General features: G+C 36.9%; 1 protein-coding gene across 1 annotated transcript in view; it reads left to right on the plus strand.

Moving 5' to 3' along the window:
- Window positions 1-2,431: 2,431 nt before the first annotated feature.
- Window positions 2,432-15,198, plus strand: part of LOC122807193 (aldehyde oxidase 3-like) — a 1,326,697-nt gene continuing 1,313,930 nt past the window's right edge. Inside the window, exon 1 of the mRNA XM_044078243.1 lies at window positions 2,432-2,555. Within this exon, the coding sequence (XP_043934178.1) occupies window positions 2,502-2,555 (54 nt within the window). The 5' untranslated portion in view covers window positions 2,432-2,501. The remainder of the gene's footprint in view (window positions 2,556-15,198) is intronic.

Below are 15,198 nucleotides of genomic sequence, written 5' to 3' on the forward strand. Positions count from 1 at the left end.
ATTTCAAAAAAAAATGCAACAACGTTGCCCTCTGCTGTAAAGAAAGCTAAGACAAGCATTTCTTGTCTGTCCTTTGAAGTTGAAATTATTTCATGCCTGTCCCTTTGAAGTTAGAATTTGGAGTCGATGTGTCTGGAGTGAAGCATCCTGCCTATTGTTTTAACTTAAGGAATAATTACTAGAGTTTACATGTGGAATGTCTTTTATGTCTGTAGTTTCCTGCAGGTGCAAGATAACAAGAATGTAATATCTGTTAGCCTGGGAACACCAGGAAAGTGTAAAAGAAATGATGTAATGGGAACAAGGACTGCAATAGGAATTTAAACAGAGAGAATCAGAAGGCATTACGCATTTTTGTCTTGACCATTCAACTCATCAGCACTCTGCCTGTTTTCTTATGTAAGTTATCTTAGACTTGTGTTTTCTTTTAGAAATAGCTAGAAACTAGAAAGATTAGACTAAGTGTTTTTCTGTGATGTCAGAACTGTACTACTGAATTATTTTAAGTTTCTCTGTGATCTCTGAACTCTTGACTAGCACTGTGAAGTAGGAAATATTGTCTTGTGTTTTATTTATTATTAAATATTTTAAAACCTTTCAACTGTGGCTGCTTTGTGTAGAGATAAGTTAAGCTCTAAGAGTACATTGCATGTATATAAGGATCCTGTACCAAGACACTCTAATAAGTCTTGAATGTTTAGTCATACTATAAATTAGATAATAATATTGCACAGTAATTATTGGACACCCGTTTAAGGGCCTTTGAATAGCTGATAAATATTAGCTGGGTGGTGGCAGGGTACTACCATATAGTTTGGGTAAAAGGGGCACAATTGGAGAACCTGTGCCAGCCTTCCCCAGAAGTGTCTGTGTGGTTGTATAAACTCTTATCTCAAAGTGTGTGTATGTCAGCCTACTTGGGCAGGGACACGAAGCACTGGTTGGACAGAGAGGGTGCTGGAGATTTTAGCTTGCCTAGCTGACTGAGATCTGGACCCTATAGCTGTGCCAGTGGGGTGTCTTATTGGAGACCTGGAGAGCAAGAGATCGACCAACCCCGGACTGACAGTGATCTCTATGTGCTCTTAAGGGAAATTGCACTTTACTGTGTGTATTTGTTAGCCTTTCCTCATATATGAGATGCCCTCTCTGGTGTTAGTGGTGAGGATTGAGGCTCCTTGATTGCTGGGCCAGGGCACAGGTGTCACAATACATATATATGTATATATATATATATATATATATATATATATATATATATATATAGAGAGAGAGAGAGAGAGAGATTATAGCATATCAACTTAATTAAAGAAACTTCCATCCTTTCATCAGAACTAACATCATGAACACTCATTTTACTACTGAAAAATAAGACAATAAATGTTTCTGTAGGGGGGGGGGAGGCTCCTGAACCTCCACACCTCTGCAGTGTAGCATATAGTAACTCCAAGATTCACAATATTGGAGAAAAGGAGGAACTTCATGGTCATTTGATCTTACAGTAATACACACACACACACACACACACACACACACACACACACACGCACGCACGCACACACACACACACACACACACACACACACACACACACACACACACACACACACACTAACTCAATAACCTCACATACATACACTCACACATGCAAGCGTGCACACGCACACACACACACACACACACACACACACACACACACACACACACACACACACACACACACACACACACACACACACACTTTCTTTCACCAAATCACACCAATACACATGCCTTTCTCTGTCAGACTCTCAAACACACATACACACAGGCATACTCTTGTTGCACTCCTAAAAGTTTGACCTCTGATCAAATACCGACATATATGCAAACATATGCAGACACACACACACACACACACACACACACACACACACACACACACACACACACACATACACACACACACACACACACACACACACACACACACACACACACACACACACACACACACACACACACACACCTTATTTTAGTATATACTTAACTAATAGAAGTATCATACGTAAAATAGAAAGATAACAGCTGCTTTATTATTTTGCAGATACATTCTTTGTCATTCTATTGTAGATAGCTTTAAGCATGCTGAAATTTTTCCTTAGAAAAAATGCATATGTTATGATTTGATCTCACATGAACATTATTGACAAGTAGTAAAATATTAACCTGAGATACTACATTATCTTCAAAGTGTTTTTCATTTAATCTTATTCTACACTTATGCAGTTTACTACTTAGTCCTAAACAGTGGTGTTTGTGTAAAACAATAAAAAATATATGTCAAAAAAAAATTGTAACTTGGATACCAGTTAAACTGTAACTAGTGCTCGGATTCTAAGCAATGTCTACACCCCTTTTGGGTTGCAGCTTTTCTTTAGAAGTATAAATGCTTTAGAGTGTAAGAGGAAAGCAACACTGCACATTAAATTGGAGTGTTAAAACGGAATCAGTGATCCAGCATGTCTTTAGACAACAGAGCAGATGAGCTCATCTTTTTTGTAAATGGTAGAAAGGTAAGCTATACATTGCAAAGCTTTTCACAGTGACAATATACCTTTTTTGTATTTCTCTGGTAAAATGTTTCATTGGAAAAACAGCATAACTGAGTTTTTAAAATAAGTGAAATATTAATAAAATAATCAGAATAAAGAATATTAAGCTGCTGTCTGCATTATAACCTGAATGTAAAACAAGCAGACAATCTAAGAGTGTAAGCTATTATAATCTGAGGACAAAGTCTGAGTGGTCATCTTATCAAGCATTTCAAGGAATTCATGCAGGGCTCTTCTTTAGATGAATGATTTAAAAGCTTTCAAACATAATACATACCTAAAGGAATGTAACTAAGTTACACAGAAGCTTAGCAGTGACATTCCACACGGAGGCTTGCAAGAAGAAATTAAAGACAATTATATTGCCTAACAATTTGTTTTACGTTTAGCATCCTAGTAAATCAGATAAAGGAAAACCTATATTTGAAGAATTTTGCTTTACATGTATGAGTTGCAAACATTGCATTGGTAACTGCCTGATTTGAAACACTGGAAGTCAGGATTATGATGAACTTGTCTTCACAACATATGTGTCAGAATAGTTGGTTTTACAACAGTTTGATTTTTACTGAGTTGATGACTGCAACATTTTTTCTTATTCATTGTGGCTGATACCAAAGGACAACCGAATATAACAGCTATGTCCACCCTGTCGCGTGATTATGTTGTCTCTTTTAATCATTTAAAAACATTAAGTTTTACTAAATAGCCTGCTATAAACTCCATTTGGTGAATATAATCACTATTAAAATCAATCCATCAAATACAATACTTAGTGCATGCTAAACCTAGTAAAGCTGTGCTAAATATAAGTATAAACTCATTCATAATAACCTAAATCACTGTACAAAAAATACATACATGTTAAGAAATCAAAAGAAAAAGTCTGTTGTTGGTATATTTGTTATGCAATATTGTATGCTGCCTTTATCAATAGTTTCTGTTGCTACTACATCTGCTATTTTGTCTTTTTAACTAATCTGATCTTTAACTTTCTTTTCTGGCAGTATATATATATATATATATGTGTGTGTGTGTGTGTGTGTGTGTGTGTGTGTGTGTGTGCTTATGGCAATACATGAGCATGTGTTTATGTGTGCTTCTAGTAATATATCAATTTGTGTGTGTGTGTGTGTATGCCAATGCTATTTGTGCATGTAACAGGGCCTCCCTCCTCTTATCAGGAGTTTATTTGCTTTATTTTTTGTTACTACAACTATTTCAGAAGAATCAAGTCATGGGTATACACATTTCAGGTCTCTTTAAAGAAATCTGTAGTTTAAGTTTTGTTTTTGTAAAGAGCACTTTAGGAAACTGGCCTAGTCCCAGTTTTTCTTCCTGGAATGTTAAATGCTTCCTGTTAACTTACATTAACTCTCTTGCTTAATCTCTGTGTGTTTTAGCCATTATCATTTTCAGTCAATAAATTGCAACATAATGTTTAGTCATGTAAACAGTACAGTTGTAGTACAAATGATATAACATGCCCCTGCAATTTTGTCTGTTTCTGCACTATTGTAAATCAACAAACAAGGCGAGCATGCTCTGAAAAGTCCAAAAAGTATTTAATGGCTGACAACAAGTAAGAAGTTAAAGTCAGGTAACAATAATCCATGTTGCAATAAAATAACTGGCAACAAGTAAAAAAATTTAAAGTTTTAAATGATCCAACAACGATAATCCAAGTCACATGTAAAGCACTTTTCGCTAGGAACTTCATCAGACAATGACACCCAGAATACAAACACAGGTTTAAATTCTTCATCTGATACATGATACCTAATACTGCAGTTAGGTTCACTCATATAGTTAAAGGTGTAGTACTAACATCAGTGAACTTGTTGATGTTAAGTAAAAAAGAAAGATAAAGTAGTTCTTTTACAAATTTCCATTCTATTAAAATAGAAAAAGTAACACTCAGTTAGATGCTCATGATTATAATTTACCTATTTCTGAAGTCAAGGGACCCATAGGGAGTATAGAATTTATGTGAAAATGTTGTAAAGGTGTCATAAAAGTGAATATAAACAAATCAGGGCGCTTACCAGGGAATTATAACATCACTAGGACTACTAGTAATCTTAATATACGACCATCCGTAAAAAATTACAGCTATTATCTCATGAGACTCTTGAGTTTTAACACACATAGGGTGGAAGTAATTTCATTAAGTCCCGGTGAATGGCATGCATTGAGTCTAAGCTGCCAAAGAAGTTCTAGTTTCTCAAGCATAAGGGTAGATGTCTCTCCTCTACTATCCGTATCTATTGAATTAATGGTCCTAAATTTAAAAGTGTGGTTAGGATATTCAATACAATGTCTGGCTAGTGGACTCTCCATTTTTCCTCTGTTGATATAGTAAACATGTTCGGAAATCCTCTCTTTAAATTTACGGTCTGTCTTGCCAACATAAAAACCAGGACAACACTGACATTGTGCTAAATAGACTATGGCTTTAGAGTTACAGTTAAACTTATTCTTTAGGAAGTATTCATGCCCCCTAATAGTAAATTTTGACCCTGTGGTGACGTGTCGACACTGGTTATATGCCTCACACTTAAATGTCCCCGGGAAACCTCTAATAATTCTATTACTTCTTTCAGTGAGTTTTTTTAAGTTATTTCCTTTCTTCCAGGTGACAAGAGGTTTATCTCCTAATTTTCCTTGTATGTCTCTATCGGATGTTAGCAACTGCCAGTTCTTACCCAATATTATTTTCAAGGCTTCATAGTCTAAAGAAAATGTAGTCACAAACCTCAAACAGTGTTGCACACTTTGCGGGCCATCGCTGTTCCTGACTACAAGGTTCCTGGGTTCGGCCTCACCTAAGACATTGGTTTCCATCCTATGGGATATGGTCAACCCTTGAGATAGAATGGGCTTAAAATGGCCAATGGCATGTTTTCTTCTGACCTCACCTATAAGGTCAGTGATCAACTCATTGGGGTACCCTCTTTTGAGGAACATAGACTTTAAAAGTTCATATTCTTCAAAGAAGTGGTAATCCTCAGTGATCATCCTGGCCACTCGTACTAGTTGGCCCTTCACTACACTCTTCTTCTGATGCATAGGATGGAAACTAGTGTAATGTAAGAATGAGTTTGAGTAGGTGCTCTTTCGAAAAATCCGTGCAAAATATTTTTTCCGGGATCTATCTTTAGTTAATTCAACATCCAAGAAACTCATAATCTCTGTGTGAAAGTTACTAGTGAACTTAAGGAAGGTGGTGGACCCATTAAAGTGCTCTAATATTCTAGAAGCCAGGTCAGAGTCGCCCTTGATGATCATAAAAATATCATCTAAAAAACGGGTGTAAGAATAAATACACCCATTCAATTCAGGGTTTTCAAAAATGGTGTCTTTTTCCCATGTAGCCATGACTAAATTGGCAAAACTAGCTCCGCAGGGGGAGCCCATAGCTACTCCTGTCTGCTGCCTAAAGCATTCTTTTTTGAACGTGATGTAATTATTAGACAGTGTAATACCCAAAAGTTCCTAATTGCAGTATTAGGTATCAGGTATCAGATGAAGAATTTAAACCTGTGTTTGTATTCTGGGTGTCATTGTCTGATGAAGTTAGGAGAAGGGTTTCCTAACGAAAAGCGCTTTACATTGTGACTTGGATTATCGTTGTTGGATCATTTAAAACTTTTAATTTTTTTACTTGTTGCTAGTTATTTTATTGCAACTTGGATTATTATTATTGGACTTTAACTTCTTACTTGTCAGCCATTAAATACTTTTTGGACTTTTCAGAGCACGCTTGCCTTGTTTGTTGATTTACATGTTTCTGCACCATTGATTGTATATTGTCTTGCAGAGGATGCCATGTAATCACTAATAAATATAACTATGCAGGTTTCTTTAAAATGAAGCACAGATCTCTGCCTAACTTCTTTTATGTACATTGTAATCAAAAACATATTTGTAAGATACTGAGTTTTTTTTTATTTGTTTTGATGAACCCAAGAAATCATGTTTTGCCTTGGAATGACAATTTTTTACCTTGTATTGATCTTATAACAGCACATTTATTTACCTGGCTTCATTGTTTGTAAAATGATTTTTAAAGTATTAAATACATTTCTTAGTAAACAACACAGGTGTCCCACAAGGATCCATACTAGACCCAATACTTTTTAACATTTTCATTAATTATCTACATAAAGCCTCCCAGGACAGCATTCTAATTCATTATGCAGATGATTCAACTATCATCTCATCCTCACATGATTTTGCCAACCTCCAAAAAATAACCCAAGATGCCTTCTCCTCTATAGAAAACTGGCTGAATGACTCAATTAATGCTTAACCCCAAAAAATCTAAACTGTTATTATTCTCATCAAAACGTCCAACTACAGAATTCAAAATTCTCTCCCATAACAAAACAGTAATCGAACAGGTAGAATTCACAAAACTACTAGGAATTACCATTGACAACAAACTCTCCTTTGAACAACATATATTGAACACGGTAAAGAAGACCCATTTCAAACTAGGCAAATTATACTGGTATAAACTATACCTTGATAAACAAACTGGGAAAAACTAGCAAACACTTTGCTTATTCCATCCCTTATGTATGGTAGCCCCATTTTTACCAACCTCCATACATCACTTGGTAGTAAGCTACAACAATGCTACTATAAAATAGCAAAATTTACATCAAACTTGCCTAACCACTCACACAACTGTACCACTCTCTCAAACCTCTCCTGGCTAGAATTCCACCACTACCTCCATTTCACTCAACTCTCTATGGCCCATAAATTAATTTTTCAGCCCAATAGCTGCCCTGCTGTCCAATCCATCTTACATGCATATATCCCTACTCAATCCCTCTGTTCTTCTGAGAAAACCCTATTAAATGTAGCCAAACCTAACAAGAGAGCAGGAGAATCCCTATATTCATACAACATAGCCAAACAATGGAACACCCTCCCCTCCAGCATTACCCAGCTAGACTCACCAAAGCCCTTTAAAACTGCACTAAAAACCTACTTATTACAAAACCCAAGCTGTACATGTAATATACAGCGTAAACCCCCTTAAATAGAAAACCGACTAAACACGAACCCTACCTTGTAAAACCTCTCATTTCATCTTTACTCAAGTACTAGAAGACCTTATTATTTGTCCATCACAAAGTATAGAATTTCTGTGTTGGTTTTTTTAACTGTAATTTTGAAGCTTGCTGAATAATGTATGTAACATCTGCTTTGCAATTGTATGCTTTTCTGTAGTACTCACTTGTTTTGTTTCTGTTTTGTTTTAAAACTGCGGAGCCTTATCTTCCCAGATGTGTAATCTAACTCTATAAGTTTTGTTGTATTGTTAATTGTGGAGCTTTTCTCCCTGGGCCTCCACTGAAAATGGGTCCAGTGCCTAGTGGACTTTTCCGGTCAAAAAATGCCAATAAAATAAATAAATAAATAAATACATACATACATACATACATAAAGTCCATGAAAAAGTTGTCATTGAGGTACTGATTTTTGTTTTTCTTAGAAATTTGACCAAATCCAACAAAATTTTGAAAATGAGAAAATAAATAGCAGTTGCGTCACAACCCCATTGAGTATGGATACAGTGCCCTTGTTCACAGGCGTGTGAGCTTCATACACAACAGCTTACGAATTCATGCAACACTCTAGTCTGTGGAATAATACAAAATGTGGCTGTTTTGTAAACTCTTCTTCACTACTATATTGTTGGGACGCAACATTGTATTTAAATAATTACTTCTACATTAAAAATAATGCAAGACTAAAACCTTCTAAAGTATTTCAGTATGGTCTTTATAATGTAATGTTTGGCTTAATATTACCAAGAAAAAAAACATCATAATCCAGCTGAAGACTAATGCTTTGTTAACTTTCCATATAGTAAAGGTTCTGCATTGCTGCTTTTGTTGTAGGACTCATATTTATCCATCGAAGGATTATTCTTTGATGGACAAATGCACAAAAGTGATTCGCCAAAAATCACTTTCCGCTAACATGATTTCAACCTTTTTTTTGTTTTTGCAAAGGCAATCACACTTATGCCTGCAATGAGGGGGGTGGCCCTCCCTTACCACTCCTAACTTTTATATATATATATAACAACTCCAGTGTCATGCAACAGTCAAGAAAGTACACCTCCCATTCACCGAAAGTGGCTTTTAGCAATTCAATGTGCTCATACTGCCTTCTGTCAACACATACACCTTTGACAAAAATTCATTCTCCAGTATTGCACACATATCCCTGTACCTTCAAATTCATAGTTATTGTTCATTGGCAGAAGATCACCCCACCTATCTGGTCAGCATATATTAAGCAAATAAATAAATGCTTGTTTTGCTAGCTTTTCTATTTCCGTCTGTAGCTAAAATGCACATCTTACTTGTTTGTCAAAGTAGTCTTGCGGATGAATCGCAGCCAGTTTTCTGTAAGCTCCCATCTCTGTTACTGGACTGCTACATGGGGTGTTGTAAGGTTTGGGGGGGGGGTAAAGATTAACTGACCAGTTTAAATCCACAGTCACTAGTTAATACATATTAGTATGTCTACTTGGGATGTTTTCATCATGCATTACAGCTACCTGCTGAGGCAAGGCTGAGCATTGTGGGAATTAAGAGCTGAACTTTACTGAATAATAAATGCAGTGTTTGCACTCAAGCAAATAGATTGTAAATCATTCTGAAGGTTAATACTGAACAAAATGTCGAAGTCCAAAAATCTTGGAAAAAGTCAGTAAAATGTATTGACAGAAACAAACCAAACTGACTAAACCTGGAATCTCAGACTTTAGAACTAATTGTAGCATGCAACGGTTATTTGTTTTACCTGTTCTGAAAGTTAGAAGAATCATAAATGTCAAAGGGAATGGGATGTACCAGCTGTTGTACTCAGTGCTCTGTTACCCTTTAATAATTTGCCAAAGTATACATAGTAATCATTTAGTTTTTGTCTGTAGTTTATATCCCTACAAAGACAAAGTTAATTGACTGACTGCAAAAAGCCTATTTTTCATACAATAGCTTACATATCTTACATTTTTAAGTTTTTGAAACAGAATAATTACATTGAATTAACTTAATTAACAAAGACCTAATTCCTGGAAATTAGATTTGTGAATAAGATGTTTTTATGTAACTTGTGTTTACTTGCTGCCTTTTATACTTATCTGGAATGACTCAGTTTGCAGTATTAGGATCATGACATGACATAGGTTGATAGGTTCATAGGTTCATACTAGGCTATCTGCCCGAGGGCATTTACAAGCCTAGCCCATCGTTTTGTGGCTTACGCCACCCCTTTAGTATGGGGAACTATACCCATTATTTTGCTGTGCCTCTGTCGAGCAGTGACACTGAGGTAATCCCTGGGGTATATCTGCGATCTCCCATCCATTGGTCAAGATTTCTCTTGAACAAGGCCAGCGAGGTGCTCTGCCTCACATGTACTGGGATTTTGTTCCACAGCATAGGGAGTCTTTGGGTGATGAATCTATCCCTCCAGCACGTCCTATTAATAGCCGTGTCGAGGTTTAAGTCTCCCGCCCTTGTGGCTCTGATGGATCTAGATTTTTTGAGGTGAAGCATATTCATCAAATCTGGGTTTGACATGGCCTTGTATGTTAGGCAAAGGTCACCTCTGAGCAAGCGGTAAGCGACTGAATAGAGCTGGAGTTCTTTCAGACTGGCAGCATAGGACAGATTTTTGAGACCCTTTATCCTTTTGGTGAGGAACTTTTGTGGCCTCTCCAGCTGCTGCAAGTGCCGGGTCAGATACATTCGAATGGGGCATTGTACTCAATCATTGGTCTGATGAGTGATGAGTAAAGGGAGACTATGACCTCCCTTGATCTAGATGAGAATCCCTTCATGATAAGGTGGGCAATGTAGAAGGTCTTCCTAACTACTTTAGCTACATGGGTGTCGAATGACAGACTACTATCAACCTGGGTCCCCAGGTCCCTGATAACTTCTTCTGTGCTCAGTGGATTGCCACCTATTTGGTAGCTAGGGGTAACCTTGTTTTTCCCGAAGGGTATGACTATGCATTTTTTGGCATTTAACTTTAGGCCGTGGCTCTGGCACCAGTTATCCGTTTCTGTGAGACCCTTCTGAAGGATATCTGTGTCAGATGTGTTTTCTACTATGGCGCCTAGTTTGCAGTCATCTGCAAACTTTGTCAGCCATAACCCTCCTGTGTTTGCTTGTACTTCGGAAAAGTAGATGCCGAACAAGAGTGGGCCCAGGACTGAGCCCTGTGGGACACCACTTGTGACAGGCTTTGTGTCTGACATGGTGCCAGCAACTCTGACCCTGTGGGTTCTGTCACTCAGCCAGTTTGCAACCCATCTTGTGATGTATGGGTTAACATTTAAGCTGATGAGTTTTTCAATGATACCCGAGTGGGGTATTGTATCGAAGGCCTTAGCCAGATCGAGGTAGGCTGTATGGACTGCCTTTCCCTCATCAATGGCTATGGTGACTGTTTCGAAAAAGTCAACCAAGTTTAAAAGGCATGATCTGCCTTTGACAAAGCCAAACTGGGTTGGATCCAAAGTCTGCAAATTCCCTATGTCTTTATTTATGAGGTCCATTATGATCCTCTCCATGGCTTTGCAGATAAGGCTTGTCAAGCTAATGGGCCGGTAATTTCCAGGGTCTGTGGAGGCACCGCCTTTGTGAAGTGGGACCACAGTTGCAGTGCGCCACTCCCTGGGTACGTATCCAGAGGTAAGACTTTGATTAAACAGCTGTCCTAGCTGTGGGTTTAATTCCTCATTGAGTTCGTGGAACACACAGCCGGGGACACCATCAGGTCCCATGGATGCTGTGTTTTTTGCTTTGGAGAGAGCAGTTCTCACTTGGGCGCTGGAGATGTTTGGGGGGCAGCACTTGTTTGGTATAGATATCTCTCCTTTTGGGGGGGAGGGGGGGGAGAAGTTTGCACTGAACCTGTCAGCCAGTATGTTGGCAATGTCTGTAGGATCAGTAATCTTCACATCATTTGGCATGAATTCTGCTGATCAAGGTCGCTTCCCCTATTGACCTGAAGGCTAAGCAGCAGACTTACTAAAGGTTGTTATGGGCAGGAATTAGATAAGGTTGAGGAAAACCTGAGCTACAAATGCACTGAAAAACTGACTTTCAATGCATTTTCTAAGTATATACAAAAGAGCTGCTACAGTTGCCGAACAGCATTTTGTTAAATATGAGCCAGTGTGGTTCTGGAAGTAACACATAATTTTAGGAACTGCCAGAATTAGCATAGTATATTGAGTATTTAGTTGTTAATGCCAGCTGGTGCTGTATTTCAGTTTTAGAGCTCTGAGAACTACATACAAATAAATTCTAGTCCATGCCGTCTGATTCCGCTGCTTTCATCTCTGTCAGTGCCATTACTCATCTAAAGGTTTCTTAATTATTAAACTATGCACATTGCTTTAGTTACTGCTGCTGTTGCTTCTTCTTTCTTCAATCACTTCTTAAGCTATTACGTTATTTCATTTATTTATTTATTTTTTGAAAGTTAAACAGATTTGTTTTTAAAATTATTTTGAATATTTTTTTCTTATGCTGATCATTAAGCTCTGCCATCCCAGCCACTCTGGTGACCCATTCATTCCCCCCTAGGTGAGGGCCCAATGAACCACTTTTTTGCTGGGGATGAGGGTTGAACTAGCCATGAGTGGGAGCCATCGTCTTTGTTCTAGGTAAGAAATGGTATTTTCTATTTGAAGCCCTAGTCTCCCCTATGTGTGTCCATTCTTACCTTGATGCAGCAGACCACCATGATGTGCATCCATGCCCCTGCATGCAAACCAAACAATTGACCCTGCCATGTAAACTGCACCCATCATATGATCCCCCTTCTCTATATAGACTTCAACCACAGTGTGTGCCTCTGTCACACATATCAAAAGTCATTATGAACACATGTCCCCTGCTGCTTTTGTAGAGAAGAGGTGAGCAAGCCAAACCTTTTTATTTCTTGCAGGTGCCTAAGTCACTACATGAACTTTGTTTGTCAGGGTCATAGTCAGGGCTTTATCCTTTTATGCCAATGGAGCTGGTGTTATTTCAACAAGATTTAAGGCATGTTAACACTTTCAGCAACTTAAAGAAGATGAAGAGAAGAAACTGGGAGGTGTACGTACTTTCATTGCATTTGCTGTGAAAATACAGTCCTAAGTGGAACATCATGAAATATAAGCGTAACTGTTGCTGCCAGTGAAGTTACAGATGAAGACAGATGCATTTAACGAAAAGTTTCATAGCTCCTGAAATAAACACTGGAAAGACTTAAATGGTAGCTGGTAAGCTTATTACAAATTATATTAAACCTGACTCTCATTAGGTAGTAGAATCTTCAAATGTGGGAATACCGAATCAAAGCCTGAGTTTATAGATGAAATTAGAAAAATTAGCCTAAGACTGCAGTTATTGTAAAATGTTATAGAGCATGTTAGGAGACAGGACTGCATACAGAATAACTGATGAATGTATACAAAAGTATGTCTGAAAATGTCTTAAATACTTATTTTATAATCAGAAATCCAAAAAGTAATAAAACACAGTTTTATTAACGCGAATAAATTCTAAGTACAACACGTTTTCGTCACTCAATGTAACTTGATGAAGTTACATTGAGTGACGAAAACGTGTTGTACTTAGAATTTATTTGCGTTAATAAAACTGTGTTTTATTACTTTTTGGATTTCTGGATATTTATTGGCGTTTCTCCTCCTCTACCACTGGTTTGTTTATTGTTTGGTTGTGTTATACCAGTGCTTTCTTCCGTTTTACTTATTTTATAATCCAAACAAACAAATCCAAACTGCAACTCAGAAAACAAATGAAGGCTCAAGGACACAAAGTCTCCAAAGCAAAAAAAAAAGTAAAAACAGATTTATTACTTTGCAACTAAACAGTATGATACAAAAATAAAACAGTTACGTGCTTTTTGTCTTAATTTAGAAGACTTCTTCAAACCTAAAACAGTAGCACAAATTCTCACTTTTATACAGACCACATGGTGGTTTCAAAAAACATTTACCAATGGTTTTGCAAAAGTAATTAAGTAATTAAGCTTGGACACATGACATCAGCAACAAGTCAAACACAAAAACAGCAACTGTGAAAACCTGTAAAGAACAAAAATATAAAAATATATATAGCTGCTTTTGTGCACAAATAAAGACACATTAAATCACTGCATTTAGGTGGACAGAGTGTAACTCTTAAGATCTGTGATAAGAAATTATGAAAAAACTATGGAAAATATATATATAAATGTAAATGTATGTGTAAATGTTTATATACACATTGTTATGAGTTACAAGAGCGCTCCAAGTGGACTAAAAGAGCACTACACTCAAAATAAAATAAAATAAATTAAGAGACTGCAATTTCAACTTTAACCAGCGTTGATCGACTCAACTGTAATGCTTTCACAAAACACCAACAAGGGTGAAGCAAGCTTAGATGTAAGATGAGACATATTTTTAAAAGATTAAAACATGAAGCGAAAAAACTTGCATTCTTTTACTCAACTACAAATAGAGCCGTTTAAAAGACTTAGTTAGACAAAAGACTTGTCTAGCGCATTAGGCTCTTTAATTTTAGAATACATGCAATGGAAGTGACTTCATTCAAACCTGGGGGTTATAAGAGTTGGCTTTCATTGTCTGTATTCTGAAATTAAAGAGCCTAATGCATTGTAGTTGAGTAAAAGAATGCAAATTTTTTCACTTCATGTTTTAATCTTTTAAAAATATTTTTGAAGAAGTCTTCTAAATTAAGACATAAAATGCTTAACCGTTTTATTTTTGTATCATACTGTTTAGTTGCAAAGTGGTAAATCTGTTTTTACTTTTTTTCGCTTTGGAGACTTTGTGTCCTTGAGCCTTCATTTGTTTTTTAAATACTTATTTATCAGAGAAAGCAACAGTAAACAAGAAATTGCAAATCAGACAGCAGCAGCACATGATAAACTAAAATAGTGCAGTCCCAAGATTTCAAACTACATCAAAGCTAAAACCTGTTATAGCCATCTTGTTAAAAACATGTGGCAATAAGGTATACATTTAAGCAATAAAAATGCCATGTTTGTGGTAGAATTGGACATATAACAGGAGACAATAAAATAATAAAAATATATATCAGAAAGCTTTTACTGAAAGAATTTAAAGGAGGTTCTGCAATGAATATCCAAGAAACTGGATATAGTAGCATGTCTAAATAAAGGAATAACAAAGCAGACAACCCAGAAGTAATTAAAAAAAAATATGAGCACATTGGGGAAAATGGGGGTGAATGAGATGAAAGGGGATAAGAAATGAGCATGTGGCGTATGAAATGAAGGTGAAGTTAGGTGCAGAAGACAAGAAAGAAGAGGAAAAGTGGAAGGAATTGGAGAAGGCAGAGAAATGAAGCATGTTTTCACTGAAGGTTGTACCATCTGTATAGTTTAAACTCATTTTGTAAAATAGTGGGATAAATTATATGTTGTCTGCAAAACCGAGACAGAGCAGAGGTCAGCCCAGAGTGGTGTATTCTTAGTCTTATTTGAGAAGGTGTGCTCCTGCCTTTTTTCCTGACAGTAT

Source organism: Protopterus annectens, chromosome 7.part0 (assembly GCF_019279795.1).
Source record: "Protopterus annectens isolate FY-2018-M chromosome 7.part0, PAN1.0, whole genome shotgun sequence".
NCBI classification, from domain to species: Eukaryota; Metazoa; Chordata; order Ceratodontiformes; family Protopteridae; genus Protopterus; species Protopterus annectens.